This window comes from Eurypyga helias, unplaced genomic scaffold (assembly GCF_000690775.1).
Source record: "Eurypyga helias isolate BGI_N326 unplaced genomic scaffold, ASM69077v1 scaffold9977, whole genome shotgun sequence".
In the NCBI taxonomy this organism is placed as follows: domain Eukaryota; kingdom Metazoa; phylum Chordata; class Aves; order Eurypygiformes; family Eurypygidae; genus Eurypyga; species Eurypyga helias.
Window position 1 is genome coordinate 391 of NW_010262279.1, and position 15729 is coordinate 16119.

Here is a 15729-nt window from a genome sequence, read left to right on the forward strand (position 1 = left end):
GGAGTGGTCGGAGGCCGCTGGCCCCCAGGGCTGGGAGATGGGGCTGATGTAATGGCTGTGGTGCCAGCCAAGCTGGAAAATGTGAGTAGCTGCTTTTAGATCGATGGTCGAAGGGCTGCAGATCCCAGCGATCGGGGTACGCGGTGAGAGGCTCCAGCGTCGGAACAGAAAAAGAGGATTTGGATGAATGCAGTGAGTGCGGTAACCTTAAAAATGCTAACTCCCTGTAAATAATTGATATTAATGCTGGCCATCTAAATCTAATTTGCTTTTATTGTTCATTGTTTATTTATGTTGTTTATTGGCTTTGCCCCAACGGCAAAAAGCAGTGGGGGATTTCACTCTCTTTCCCATCACTTTCACTCCTTGGCTGTCAGGTACTTCCATGATGTCATGGTGTTTGGGTTGCAAATGCTGCAGGGAAGTGTTTAACTCCAAACAGGCTGTATTAACTGATCAAACGTCATGGGAACACTTCTCATACCAACAGGCTTTGCAGCGTCTTTCCTGTTTTATTTTTTTATTTTTTCTAAATTCTGTGAATATTTTTGGGAAGGGTTTCCAAGCTGTTAACACTTGGTTTATTTTATATTTTGAAGGAAACAGCCCTTTTGGACAAGACTTAATTTCTTCAAGTTAAGAGATTAGTTACTAGAATGCTAATTGTCATTAAGAGCGTTTGTAGCCATTGTGAAACAAAACATGAGAAGGAAGTGAGTTTACAGGGGAAGCACCATTGGATGATTTTACTGCGAGCTCCTCACGTTGCTGGGATTGAAGTTCATGGGGGCTTTTTCCAACTCTGCAAACAGGAGCCAACAGCTAAATTATTCTACCTGAGATTTTTACTTGCAGCGGGACGGTTGACACTATTTTCGGGTACAGAATTATCGACTGAAATTTTGGCAGTCTGATTGATTTATCAGCGTTAGGATGTCGCTTGCCACAAAATTACTCTGCTGTGAAATGAAAGCAAAGATATGTGAATTAAAATTGCTGTCAGGCACTGGATATTGTTCTTTTCAGGGAGAGTGTTTCATTCCTTCTTTTTGGGCGCTCAGTTGCGTGTGTAATCAGAAGCACAGTGTTGGTGTCTTCCAGAGTCTGACAGCTGAAGCACTACGATAGAACTCAAGTCACTTTGAAGTTTAGCTACCTCCGTACTCAAAAGTTTCTTTGAGCACCCTGTAAAACAGAGTTAGTTAAACCTTTAATAGAATTTATGATATGTCTCATGTCATTTTAATTGAATTTTCTGCAATTGTCTCTTTTTCAGGAGACCTCATGGAAGGAGAGCTTTATTCTGCTCTCAAGGAGGAAGAGGCCTCTGAATCAGTTTCCAGTACCAACTTCAGTGGTGAAATGCACTTCTATGAGCTTGTAGAAGACACAAAAGATGGGATCTGGCTGGTACAGGTATAGAAATCTGATAATTTATTTTTATATATTTATCACAGCCAAAATATGTTCAGAGGAGGAGTTCTAGAGGGTAGTTAACTAGGGGTAAAAGTGTGTAATAGGTAGAAGGTGACAAAGATAAGCTACATCAGGAATAAACCTGTTCACAAAAACAAGAAAGGCTGGAAGTGACCTAGTTCGTATACAGGCAGGAAGAAAAAACCTGTTATTCTCTGGATTACTTTTTGAAAACCAGGTACTTTAGAACCAGAAAACAAGCAAAGCAGCATGCACAGACTGCGCAAGTACTTGTAAGAGCTTGTGCAATGTGTGAAGTAGGTGCCTGAAGTGTGGATGCTCCCAGCTGGCACAGGAGAGCTGCCTCTGGCGCTGCTCTTCCTTTTGGTTGCATTGCATGCTCGGACCCAAGAAGTTTAAGTTTCTGTTTATCTAAGGGGCTTGGAGCACTTGGAAAAGCTCTGCTGCCTCTTCACAAAGGCAGGATCTCCGTGTGTTCCTTCCCAGGCTTGGAGGCTGCTTCTTCAACCTACTCCAGTAGCTTAGTTAACCTTGTGTGCCCACGTGTTTTAAAGCATGCTTCTCCAGGGCTGCATGAGCATAAGACAACATTTAGGGAGCCAACAGGATTCTGAAACAATTTATCATCAGTCTTGAGCACATGAGTAATTAGTCCGAAATGTAAAAATGCTTTTCTGCATCAACTTCTCTATTGCTAAGTGATTTTTTTTTTAAGGCATGAGTTGCCTGCTGACAGCCACATCAGGCAATCAGAATTCTCCACCAGACAATTAATTGCTCAGTTGACAGCTGTCCCGCCTGGTTTGTCTGGTCTCCTCACTTAGTGTTTCCTATTTAAATAGATTATCAAGATTTAATGACTTCCTGTTGTTAGACCTGTGCTGTCTAATAGATCACATCAGATCTCACCCTAAAATAGGCAGTGAGAGGAGATTACCTTCATGGTCAAAATGGCATTTGTGTTTTGGGAAAGATGTATTCGGAGTTTATTGAAGCTGTTTGAGGTTTAAATCATACAGAAGGGCATTTTTCAAGCAGAGAGAGAGCGCTGAAAGGGGGTTTACACATTTCCAAGCTAGTTGTCTGTTGCTTGCAGAATTTTACTCGTAGGATGTTTTCAGCTGGCAGATCAGATAGGCTGCATTTTGAAACTCTAGTGTGATGAATGTTGTCATCGTTCTGGAAATATTTGCACAGCTATTCAGTCGGTCACAATAGCTGTGGGGGAAAAAAAAACTTACTGGAATTTACTGAATAATTTACTTGCTGAGTGCTATTTATCTGCTTCTCCATAATAAGAACCACTAGACATGTCAAATTTCCTTTTTTCAGTCTTGCTATTTGAGTTTTCATCACTTTGACCACAGAGAAGGTTGGAGCATTCCCCTGCTCTGTTGTTGCTACTGTCTGGGAAGCAGAAAGGGTCTCCAGATCCTTTTCAGGATCCTGACCCTGAGTCTGTGTTCGACAGGGGTGGCTGGAGAGCAGAGGGAGGGGAGCAGGTCTGGCTCAGCTAGCACAGTGGCTGTTGGTTGAGTTGATTTTAAGCTCTTGATGATGATACATGGGAGGATGGGGACTCTGAAGTTGATTTTTATTTTCCAATGCACGTAAATGAAATTTCTGGGGTGGCACAGGCTGGTAATGGGATAGCCAGCCCTGTCTGTAGAAAATCAAATGAAAAAGAGGAAACAATCATTATTTCTTGATACATTTGTCACCAATTCAGATGTGACTTTAGAGCCATTTAGAGCCAGCAAGATGAATTCCTTCAAGAATGTCAAAGTCTGTACACAAGGAAAGAATCTTTTATGGATCTGTTTATTTTCTGGAAATACTCCTGCAAAGCATCCAGGTTCAGTGGTAATTTGTTTACCAGTATAGCTGTTCACAGGTGCCCTCCGCTCCTATGCGGAGCTTCCGTAGAGTCACGGGCAGCAGCATGTTCTCTCTCCTATTAGCTCGTGATCTCATCACCTTTCCTTTTATGCCTTTCTTCTTGCTTGCCAGCTGCTGTTGTGCACTTCTTTGGCTGGCAGGGAGAAGGAGTGGTAGTTTTTAGAGCTGCTTAGCTCGTTGGTAGAGGAGTAACACAAAAGGTTCTGGCTTTTTCAGACTCTGCTATGGCTCGTGCTCTCTGGTTAGTCTCTAGGAGCCTGTCACATCTAACAATATCATAGTCATTATGACTGTTCAAAAATATACAGTAAATGATCTACAGTTAAAAATCCTCTTCGAATGAAGTTAAAATCTAATTATTATTTCTATTTTAAAAATCCCTACTGTAGCATAGTGGTAGAGGGAAGTAAGGGAACCGTCTTCCTGGCTTTGAAACAGGAGGACAAACATCTTGATTGTGTCTGGTAGAGATGCAGAGGACATAATTATGGATATAAAATGTTGCCATCTACTCTGCATCGCAGCTTCTTGTTCAAATGATGTAGTCACAGAACAAGGGATGTCAGAGAGCACAGGATTTGGGTGGTGCAGAACAATGTTCTCATATTGCCTGCCTTTGCATGTTAATTCATTACAGAAGCTCATTTATCCTCAACCTCTGACTTAACTGACAGCTTAACTGAGCTGCTCAGACTGGTGTGTACATCACCTCACCTTCCTTGAGAAACTACACATAATTTTGACGTGGTTAGTTTTTGCGTGCTGTGATGGATGTAGTTTTCTGTCTTTGCCTGTTTTGATCTAATTTCTCCCAGTCTCTTTCTAAGAAAAGCAAAGCAAAGCAAAAAATCTCCAGACATCTTTAATCCGGGTGGATGAATTCTGAACCAGTTGTGAGTCCTAAAAAGAGTGCTATGTGGAAATTCAGTTTCGTGAGCACAATGCTGAATAGTGAACGGTGAGATGTCCCAGGACTGATAAAAGTGCAGGCAGTCATGGAGAAACTTCGTCATGTTTTCAGAAATAAGTGGGCTTTCTTCCCATGCTTCCAATAAATAACTTACCAGTCTATTTATAATTCATTGTATTTCTAAGAGAGAATTGTCCAAATATTTTTACTCTGTTTTATCTATGGGAGGATAGTTTGCAACATAGCTGTTGATTATGAAGGGTTCTATGAAAGGCATGTAAGAAGTTTAATTAACAGACTAGAGTTTTTGAACCTTTGGGTCTTTATGGATCCCTAAAAAGCTTCCAGTGAGTATATGGACTCACTCTCTGCAGTAGTACTGGGCTTCCTTTGCTGATTTACCCTCTGCAGGCACCCCGGAGGAGTGGGTCTCCAGGGGTCTGCATATCTCAGATGGGAAGCTGCCGAGCCAGGCTGACAATTCTTGCATACATACAACCTTACCAGTTCATTAAATAAGTTAGAGATCAGTTTTGCCTTTGGCAAAATCACACAGTCTTTTCTGATTCAAATGTCAAGTAATGCTGTGCAGCAGAAAATTGGTGACTCTTATTTAATAGGTTTTGTTCTTGCTGGTGGCTTAAAGCCTGCCACAGTGCCCTAGTGCCCAGAGATGATGGGCTCTTGGAGATATTGTCTTTGTGGCTAAGCTGTAGGGCAAAGTTTTGACTATTTGTGTGTATTCAAAATTGTGTGCCCTTGGTATGAGCAGGTGTCAGGGACACCTGGTATCCTGGCTTAATTCCAGCTTAGATAATGCCTGAGCTTCCCTTGGCGCTTTCATTTGGATACTGTTTTCTCTTCCTTTCGTGGCACGTACTCCTGTCCCATAAGAGATGCTGCCAACGTGAATATTTTTCCATCACCAAAAATTATATATATAAAACACGTGCATCACTCAGCTCGGAGCATCTGCTGTATCGTGATGATCTCACAATTCTTGCTTGTGGCTTTGAGTTCTTTTTTCAGTGTTGTTCCCACCTCTGGCACAATGTGACAAACACAAATGGAATGACTCTTAATCAAACCAGCAAGGCACAAGGGCTGTTGAACGTGCAAAGTAGACCGTTCATCAGGATGTTTTTCCCTTTAGTGTTACTGAGATTACTTTAGGTTCCTGAGGCCGTTAGAAGCAGTAGTGACTGTATTTAAGAGCTGATTTTAGAATTTCCTCTTTAAAAAAGCCCTCTATCGAGGGTGTTCACGATCTGTGGGAAGTTCCTTCCGTATATATCCTTCCGGTCTGCAAAGGACTCGGGTGGTTGTTGCAAGCTGTTGGTGTGGAAGCAACTTGTTAGGAGTTCGTTTACGTTCTAGAGGGTATATGCCTGGTTTGGTGCACGTTACATTGTAGGGATTATTCTCCATTAAAAAAATACCTGTTAATCCTATTTTAGTATCTTTGCTGTGAGGATATGTGTAAGCTCCTTCTCCCATTATACCGTAATTCTTCTTATGCATCGGATGGTTAGTACATTTCTTTCCTCTGTATATCTTAACCAAAGGAGGAAGCAGAGAAAAAAATGGAAGGAGCTAGAATTGGTGAAAATAGTGAGAGTTGAAATACCATGAAGTGATGTTTGTTCTGCATTTGTTGATCTCCGACTTCCTTTTTCGTGCCTTGTGATATTTGAACGTTTTTAGTTGTGAGTGAGCTTCAAAACTTACTGAGACCAAATCTTGTTCCAGTGACTTGTTTCGAAATCTCTACCTACCTTTCTAAAAGGGGTTCAACAATATCTGGTTTAAATGAACAGAAAATGGGAGAATGCTCAAATGAGGCTACTGTCATGTTGTGCTCAAGTACTGCTGGAGTACCAGAGCAAGAACCTGTCTTCGCATATGGCATTGCTACAGCAAACTCTCTGAGTTTCCTTGTGCCACTTCAATTTCCGTCCCATGTTTTACTGCTGTTTTACAAAGGCTATGTTTCATAAAATGATTTTTAAAAATGTCCTTAATGATAACTGGGAAATTAAGGAGCAACTGCATCAATGACAGTTGTGAAGTAGCTATTGCAATAACCTAGGCATCTACCTGAGACACTTGTGTTTTGGATTAAGCAAGAGAGGTGAGGTGTCTTGCTGATATTGTCCTATTTTTCCAAGTGTTTGTATCTGTCTGTCTCTGGGGTGTTTGCTGTTAAAGACCGTTGCAATGGTGTAACTATGACTATTTTAACTTAGAGATCAAAATGATTCCATGAGTTACATTCTCGACTGGCCTCTTCTGGGACAGTTCTGTCTAATTTGAAGGCAGGAGAGCTCTTCCAATGCAAAAGCAATGTACGCAAATGCCTGTTGAAATCATCAGGATTTTCATTATTTCAGTGTGATATGTCCCTCGATGAATTCTATTATTTTTTTCTGTGGTATCCGGAAGCCACATTTTTAAGTATTTATGGAAACTAAACAAGAAAACTCAGTCAGAACAAGTAGAAATAAAGGAGATTTCCATGTGGGATGTTTAAATGGCAGGGTTACTTTAATACTATTGGATTCTCTTAGACTATTAAGATGACTAATGGATTCATTGGGTTATCTTCATTGCCTTATTTGTCACTCTGACATATGATATTTTGCAGACTGTGAGCATAGCTTGATGCCGTGCGTAAGAGAAGCTTGAAGGGTCTGTGTTCCTCTAAATGTGGTGTTTGTTTCCCAGCTCTGCTCGCTGATCTCACAAAAGATAACTTTTTCTGCGAGCTTTGTCTTTATTTCTTCAAAATAAGATGGACCATATGACTGAAAGGGACCTTCTTGATGAGCGAGTTCAGCTCTCTGCTAGACTATGGAGTGTGTGTTTATAAATCTTAAATTGGAAGTTGTCTGAGTGTAATCTCCTATCGACTGTTACCCTTTTCTTGGAAACCCGTATCCAACTTCTGGCCTGCGCATATTCGTGGCTAATTTGTTTCTATTGTGCTTAAATTGACATGGCCCTTTAGTTTCACTGACTCCTGATGTCTGCCTCACTACTCCCAGCATGTGAGGTCCATCAGCCAGTTTGTGTTGTCAGGCATAATACATCCCGGGCTTTGCTTATTTCACAGCCAGTTAATACTGATGGCTCATAGTTCCTTTCAGATCAACTAATAGACCTAAGCTTTTCCTCGTGTCGCTGTTTCTAATGGATGAACTCCCCAAGTGTCCTGTTCATTATTGAATTCCATTTCATTTCTGACACTCTGCATTACAAGATTTGTGCAGCCCTTCCTGTATGCCATTATAATCCTCTGTGGTACATGGACGTGCTTCCCAATGGTATGTCATCTACAAATGGCTTTGGGAGCTTTCAAGTTTCTGCAGGAAAGGCTTAAATAGGAATCTATGCTGAACTGAGCTCTAAGGTAAATCGGTTAAGAAGTCTGTTAGCACCTCTCTGGTGTTTGGATGTTTTCTTACCTTAGCGATTTTCCTACTTGCTTTTTTTAACTCACTGTAAAGAATTATCTCCAATTCTCCTGAAAATTTTCCATGTGGCACAGTACTACATACCCCACCAAAGTACGGAAGGGGCAATACGTTCCGTTTCTCTTGCAACTCAGTTCTTTTCCTTGAGGAAAAGATGGATTTTTAACTTTTGACTTAATTGGGAATGAAACATCTTCAGTAATTCCGTGCTGGAAAGGGGTGGAAAATTCAACCCTCTCTGCACCTTTAAAATTTGTTCTACAGTTTTGCGTGCTATTGAGATCAAACTGGTGGGATAATATTTTTTTCATTGGCTCTTAAATATAGTTACTAAGTTGTTATTCTCCTGTCAAAATGTAAATTACTCTGACAAGGGGTTTTGTAAGAAATCTTCACAGGTTCAGGTGTAATGTTGTGTGCTCACTGTATTATGGTTCTGGGATGGATACCACCTGCTTACTCTGCTTTAGGTGCCTTAAGTCATTCTGAGTTTTGTTTCCATCATCAGTCTGTTCCCATAAACTCGCTGACCTGTCCGTGGCCAGCCAGCTCCTCTTCACTGAAAACCGAGTCAGAGCATTAATTTCAGTTTAAAAAGAAAATTATCTGACATTTCTGCCCTACCTTCATTGAATGGTGATCCTGCTGCTTTTCCCCTGGTTCTATTCTTATATGGCTGAAAAACCTTTTGGTGCAGCTTATAATATTCTTTGTATGGTCTAACTTGAATTGCTCGTTTTTCCTTATTTTTTTTTTATTTCTCACACCTCTTTCTTTGCTAGCTCTTCCTTTTGACCTTTTTTCATTCCGTGTAGATTCTCAAACTGTTTCCAACATCTTTTTGGAAAGGCTTGCTAGGAAGCAGTGCGGGACTTGACAATTTCCCCCCCACCCCATGCTCGAAATAGAAAATCCTGATAGCTTTAACACCTTGGACTTGAAGAATTTCCAGGCCTCTTCTGCATTCAAATTCCTGGGCTTCGCTGTCACAGGTTTTTAAGCTACATTTCTTAGCTTATCAAAACTCACACTTCTTAAATAAAATCTCTTACAAGCGTTTGCAGGTTATCTTCAATTTAAATCGAATTACATTGTGATTGCTTAACCTGCAGCGTTGCCTCAGACTCCCTCATCCAGGGAGACGATGACTGCTTTCCAAAACACAAACCCTTGCCTCTGTGTGGTGAACTCCCAGTGTTGTAAGTGGGTGTTGTCTGCAAGGAGCAGCTGCAATGGACATGTTTATTGATTTTTTTTTTTTTTTTTGGTGATAATGACATAAAAAATCATGAGCTCCAGAAATTTTACAAAGCTCCAGTGTGCGAAACCATAGCAGGGTTCTCTCTATCTTGTTACAAAGTACAGACTGCTAGTTCTGTCCTCCTCCTTCAACATAACCAACTTTCTCCAAGAGGAAGGACTTTTTCATAGGAAGGGAAATAAGCTGGTATTAAAAAAATCCACCAGTACAAACAGCCAGATGACAGTAAAACATACTGCTGTATTTGCAACAGATCTCCTTCTCTTGACACTTAAAGTGAATATTGTGGTATCAGACAAGAAACAGCTGAGCAGGATCGGTTCTCCTGCACAGAACACGAGCATGTGCTCAATAACTGTGCTAGGCTTTTTCACAACATGCCCACAGGATTTTGGAAACAACGGATCTCTTGAGTAGCTGTACCAAAGAGTAATCCAGTTACCGACGTTTTACTTTTATGCTTACTAGTAGAAGTGGCATGTGGTCTCTCCGAGCTGAAATAGGCGAAAGGAAGAAGTTTAAAATATCCAAAATAATTGCTTCAGTTGCATGGGGTGATGGAAAGAAGCCTCAGTAACATGGCACATTTCCCCAGTGGGTTGTCTTGGCGCTTGAAGGTTAGGCTTTTCTATGTGATGTGTGTGTTTTGAGAGTAACTTGAAGGATTCTTATCCAGATGTTCACCTCTGGTTTCATTTAAACATGATGGGCTCCGTGGAATTGGGGGTATAAGCTGTAACTTCAGTTTCACTTTGTTTCCCTATGCAGAACATTCCGCTCAGTGAATTCCCTTCTTTTAGTTTCTGAGTGGATGTTATGTGCCACAGAGCAAGTCTGGGGCTTTTTTGAGTCCCAAAGGCCAGTCGTGCTTTCCAGGTCTGCGTCTCAGCCTGTACGCAGAGAACTGTTAATCAGGGTGACAACCTAACTTCCAGAGGAAAGCTGACATTTCAGGTTATTAAGTCAGAAAATGATTGGGAGAAGTTTAACGGCGGGTAAACAAATGCCTAACAAATGGAAGTTTCAGAACTTAATTAAAAAATGAATTTTAAGCAGTTGCCAGTCAGCCTGCAGAAGCATGTGAGGCATTTCTAAAATAGAAACTGCGACGGCTCACGGAATAATGTGTGATCAGTCATGTCATTCAAAATTACCTGTCAGCTGCAGGCAGGCAAGTTCTTCTTTTTCTTCCCCCTCCCCCCCTTCCCTGTACAGTTACAAATCAGAGGCTGGGTGCTGCTTCTTTGTCATTCGGGTCTGCAGAAGCTTATGTCTAGGCAACCTGAAGTGCTTCTGTAATATACTGGGTTAGAACAAATTACGACCTTGGGTATATATCCCAGTGATTTACCATCCTGAAATGGCAGATAGGACACTGGAGTTGGAAGAGTCAGGTAAAGTTGCAGAGTGAGTCACTGGCAAAGTTGGAAGGAGTCACAAGATTTTTAGGCGTTATCTGGGTGTTTAATCACTAGTTTCCAGCACTTAGAAGTGTTTGTCGGCAGTGTAATCTGGTACCAGGGACATACATTCCAACTCAGTTTACTTGCTCCAAGACAACATTTCTTGGGTATGTTGTAACTTTTCATGGAGAATTGTGATAAAATAATGGCCTTTTTTTACTGTGAAGAAGAGGAACCTGCTGCACTCTCTTCCCTTCTCCCCTACTGCGAACTGTTTAATGATAGTTTTGTTATTTTCCTAAGGTTTTTATTAACCACCGCTGATTTTAGTATCTTAACAGGTGCTTAAAGTGATGATGCACCTTTGTCTTTCTGCAGAAACTGCATTTCTGTCTTAGAGCTTCACTCTGCAAAGACACTAAGCGTGACTACCAGTTGTATCTACCTATTGTATGTTCTGTTCTAAGAGAAGGGAAAACACTGTCAAGGTTGACTATATTTCTGTTTTCATGAACCTTGCTCTTCATTTTGGGAAGCAAATTTCCTGTGATGCTAAACTGTTATTTCCTTTTGGCAACAGGTCATAGCAAACGACAGAAGCCCGCTGGTGGGTAAAGTCCACTGGGAGAAAATGGTGAAGAAAGTGTCAAGATTCGGCATACGTACTGGCACTTTTAACTGTTCCAGTGACCCCAGGTATATTCTTAAAGGATTATCTAAATCCCAAGAAGATCTTAAGGCTCAGCTGTGTTCTGGCAGCAGGGCTTGCTGTGTTGTAAAAGTAGCTGTGACAGGAGGTGGCTTTATTCATGTTTTTATCTCTACTAAAGTCTGTTCAGAATTCTCCATTATATTTTTTATCAACATTATAAACACAGATCTGCAGCTTCCTAAAGCATCATGTGGGAAATACATGATTAGGCTCTGTGGAGTGTAATACAGCCGTGGAAGGCAATGAACAGAAGAATCTGGCCATACAGTCCAGGCGTTTGGGGACAAGAACTGTCCTTGCTTAGGACAAAGCTGAATATATGTAGCCCACCTAAGAGAACTGTATCAGTTGTAGAGTTGTTATATTGGAATCGGAAAGGAGAAACACAGGTTAACATGAACCCTGCAAACAGTCCCTGCTTCTCAGGATTACTGACAAATCCTGTTCCCTGACAAACATTGTGTGTATAAACTTGCACACACCCTTTGACAACATACAGTGAGCTAGGCAAGATTCACTGTTGTTTGCATATGATTTTGAGCAAGGAAGAAGACCAGAGCCAAAGAAGCTATTAATAATTCTGTGCTGCTGTAAAACTAATTTTTTTCAACATTTTTTAGAAGCATTTGCTTCACATGACTGGAATTCTACCATGTCTAGACTGTCCAGTGGTATGTGTGGACATGCATGTCTTACACAGCTTAAGTCCAAAATGTTTCATATCTCTCAAAGTTAATCATAAGAGAAAATTCTTAGACTTTGCAGTGCTTATGCAAAATAATCTTGTATAATCAAAACAGTGTATTTGAACATCTTAAAAATTTGGCAGTGTTTCTCCTTGTGTAGCTCCTAACTAGTCTTAATGTTGGGATCAGATATTATGTTTAAAATTAATTATTTTTTTTCCTAAAACAAGAAATGTTTTGTTGAGTAAACCCTCGTGAATAGTTTTCATCAGGCTGCAGCTGCAATTCAGAACGCTGCACCCTACAGTTGTCAGGTTGCCTTTATTAGTGGGATAATATCTTATGGTTCCTTCTAAAAATGTTATGTTCGGATTCATGAGATGGGGAGTTGCAGTTGTCTAAACGTAAGTTGATAGACCAAAACCAGAGAGGATGTAGGTAAGATGGCTAGTGAAAGAGGCTGGTGGCCCCTATTTCATAGAATCGCAGACTGGTTTGGGTGGGAAGGGACCTTAAAGACCATCCAGTTCCAACCCCCCTGCCATGGGCAGGGACATCTTCCACTAGACCAGGTTGCTCAAACCCTCGTCCAGCCTGGCCTTGAACACTTCTAGGGATGGGGCATCCACAGCTTCTCTGGGCAACCTGTTCCCGGGTCTCACCAGCCTCTCCGTGAAGAACTTCTTCCTGACATCTAATCTAAACCTCCCCACTTTCAATTTAAACCCATTACCCCTTGTCCTGTCACTACAGGCCCTTGCAAAAAGTCCCCCCCAGCTTCCTTGTGGGCCCCTTCAGGTACTGGAAGGCTGCAGTAAGGTCACCCTGGAGCCTTCCCCTCTGCAGACTGAACAACCTGTCTTTACAGCAGAGGGGCTCCAGCCCTCTGATCACCTTTGCAGCCTCCCCTGGGCTCGCTCCAGTATGGCAATGTGCAGGGTTGCCGGAGGCAGTTTGCATGCCTGCTGCCTGTCTCATGTTTTGATGGTTCCTCTTCCTTGTTTATGAATACGTACCTCTTTACAACATTTCTGTAAGGTAGATAACAATATGCTTTGCCAGAGAATATTGGGTGCCCGTATGTCCTACTAGTCTACGTAAAGTTTTCCAGGTGCTCAACATGTCTCATTTTTGGGCTCATAACAGAAATTTACAGCCGGCAGCTCCAGCGGTCTGAAACCCTGTCACCTAACTTGCCATTTTCTTTGTAGATACTGCAGGAGGAGAGGTTGGCTGAAATCCACCCTCATTATGTCGGTTCCTCAAACCAGTACCTCCAAGGGAAAAGTAATGCTTAAGGAGTACAATGGGCGCAAGATCGAAGTGGAGCACATTTTCAAATGGATCACAGCCCATGCTGCTTCTCGGATCAAAACCATCTACAACTCGGAGCATTTAAAAGAAGAATGGAACAAAAGTGACCAGTACCGTGTGAAAATATACCTGTTTGCCAACCTCGACCAGCCTCCGGCGTTCTTCTCTGCGCTAAGTGTAAAGTTCACTGGAAGAGTAGAATTTATTTTTGTGAATGTGGAAAACTGGGACAATAAAAGTTACATGGCAGAAATTGGTATCTACAAGACACCCTCCTACATACTTAGGACTCCCGAGGGGATTTACAGGTACGGAAATAACACTGGTGAATTTATATCGCTACGTGCCATGGATTCCTTTTTGCGCTCCTTACAACCAGAAGTTAATGATTTATTTGTTCTAAGCTTAGTTTTGGTTAACCTGATGGCTTGGATGGACCTGTTTATTACACAAGGCGCTACTATAAAGCGTTTTGTGGTTCTTATAAGCACTTTAGGGACGTATAATTCATTATTAATTATTTCCTGGCTCCCCGTGTTAGGTTTTCTGCAACTACCCTACTTAGACAGCTTTTACGAGTACAGTTTAAAACTCTTCAGGTACTCTAACACAACTACTTTGGCTTCTTGGGTAAGGGCCGATTGGATGTTCTACTCGTCGCATCCAGCCCTCTTCCTCAGCACATACCTTGGTCACGGTTTACTAATTGATTACTTCGAGAAGAAAAGACGACGCAATAACAACACCGATGAAGTAAATGCTAATAATCTGGAGTGGCTGTCAAGCCTGTGGGACTGGTACACCAGCTACTTGTTTCATCCTATTGCTTCTTTTCAACACTTTCCTTTTGACTCGGACTGGGATGAAGACCCGGATTTGTTCTTAGAGCGGTTGGCCTTCCCCGATCTCTGGCTTCACCCTCTGATACCAACGGATTACATAAAAAACTTACCGATGTGGAGGTTCAGATGCCTCGGCATCGCCTCTGACGAGGACACGCTGGAAAGCTTTCAAGACAGCGAAAGTGACTCTGACAGTGAAAACAAAGAGGTCTTCAGTAGTGAAAAAGAAGTCTCCGAGGACGATGAGCTAAACACCTTTCATAGGCGCAGTGAGGGAGAGCCTGGGTGTGGTGCTGAGACCTGTTCGTGTGTCAGTAAATATTGTCATCACGAGCCACATGAACAGAAAGCGCAATCCTACGGCTCGTCCAGCGCCGCAGGTGACGTGGAGCCAGATTGGTCGGCATGGCCCTCCGAGATGTTGCACTGTACAGAATGCGTTGTGTGTCTAGAAAATTTTGCAGACGGTTGTCTGCTCACGGGCTTGCCCTGCGGCCACGTGTTCCACCAGAATTGCATCGTGATGTGGCTGGCCGGCGGGCGACACTGCTGCCCCGTCTGCAGGTGGGCTTCGTACAAAAAAAAGCAGCCATACACACATCCGCAGCCTTTGTCGAATGATACCCTGTCTTAGCTGTGTGCCGGTGTCCTTTGTAAGCTTTCAGGATCTTACTGCTTGCCTTTTAAATGTTAGTCACTTAAAAGATTATGTGGTTTGAAGTTTTAGTTTAAATGTTAGTGCAGTGAACTAAAATATACACGATGCTAACGTTAACGACAGAATCATTTGGTTGCCTTGTACGTTGAACTGAATGCATACTTATCGTACAATAACCTTTTCTTTTCAACATCTGGAAACTTGATGCTGTTTTTTGTAAGCACAAAAATCAAGCCTACAACAGGAGCGGTGTTCCAGCAAACGTTTACAAGTTAGGATGTGGGCGAAATTGAAATTCTCATCGGAGACAATTGCTTAATTTAAGTGTTTCTTATTTTAGAGTCTGTTCAGCACATCTTTGTTGAATAATGTATGTTGTAAGACAGTACCATTTAAAAATAAATCGGTGAAATAAATTATTTTAAAAGGAGATTTGTAATGTTAATTGTTTTGATAAATATTTTGTGTGTACGGTTACGGATGTCTCGCTGGTCTGATTTATCTGTGAAGACAATAAAAATATAACACAACTTTTGTGACTACTAAATCATCTCCTAGTAATGCCCCAGTGTTAGCAACTGGCCAAGTGGAAGGCAAAGGTGTTTCGCTGGGAACTTCTTCCTCCCTAAGTCTTCTGAGTCGAAGTGCTTCCACCCTCATCTGCAGACATCTGGGAAGACTTTAGGGTAGCCCCCCTGCAGCCTCAAAGTAAACCATCCTGAAGGAGCAGAGCACTGTCGTGCAAGGACAGAAGTGGCATGTGAAGGTAAAAATTGCCAGATTCCACCTGCTGGTATTTGAAAGTGATTTCTTGCAGAAAAGTGATAGTTGTTGGATGCCATGAAAAATTGAGACTATTGATTTCTTTACATTTCAATATGAAACCGTGGGTTTGGATGTACCTTTCGGAAATTGCCCAGAGAAGCTGTAGATGCCCCATCGCTGGAAGTGTTCAAGGCCAGGCTGGATGAGGCTTTGAGCAACCTGGTCTAGTGGAAGGTGTCCCTGCCCATGGCAGGGGGGTTGGAACTGGATGGTCTTTAAGGTCCCTTCCCACCCAAACCGTTCTGTGATTCTATGCAATCGTGGCTGAAAATCCAGAGAGGAAATGTTGGTTGCAAATAAAAAGCAAGG

General features: G+C 41.9%; 1 protein-coding gene across 1 annotated transcript in view; it reads left to right on the plus strand.

The window, feature by feature from the left end:
- Positions 1-15025, plus strand: part of RNF103 (ring finger protein 103) — a 15233-nt gene extending 208 nt beyond the window's left edge. The window contains exons 2-4 of the mRNA XM_010155654.1: positions 1280-1416; positions 10964-11079; positions 12993-15025. Of these exons, the coding sequence (XP_010153956.1) occupies positions 1280-1416; positions 10964-11079; positions 12993-14571 (1832 nt within the window). The 3' untranslated portion in view covers positions 14572-15025. The remainder of the gene's footprint in view (positions 1-1279; positions 1417-10963; positions 11080-12992) is intronic.
- Positions 15026-15729: the final 704 nt, after the last annotated feature.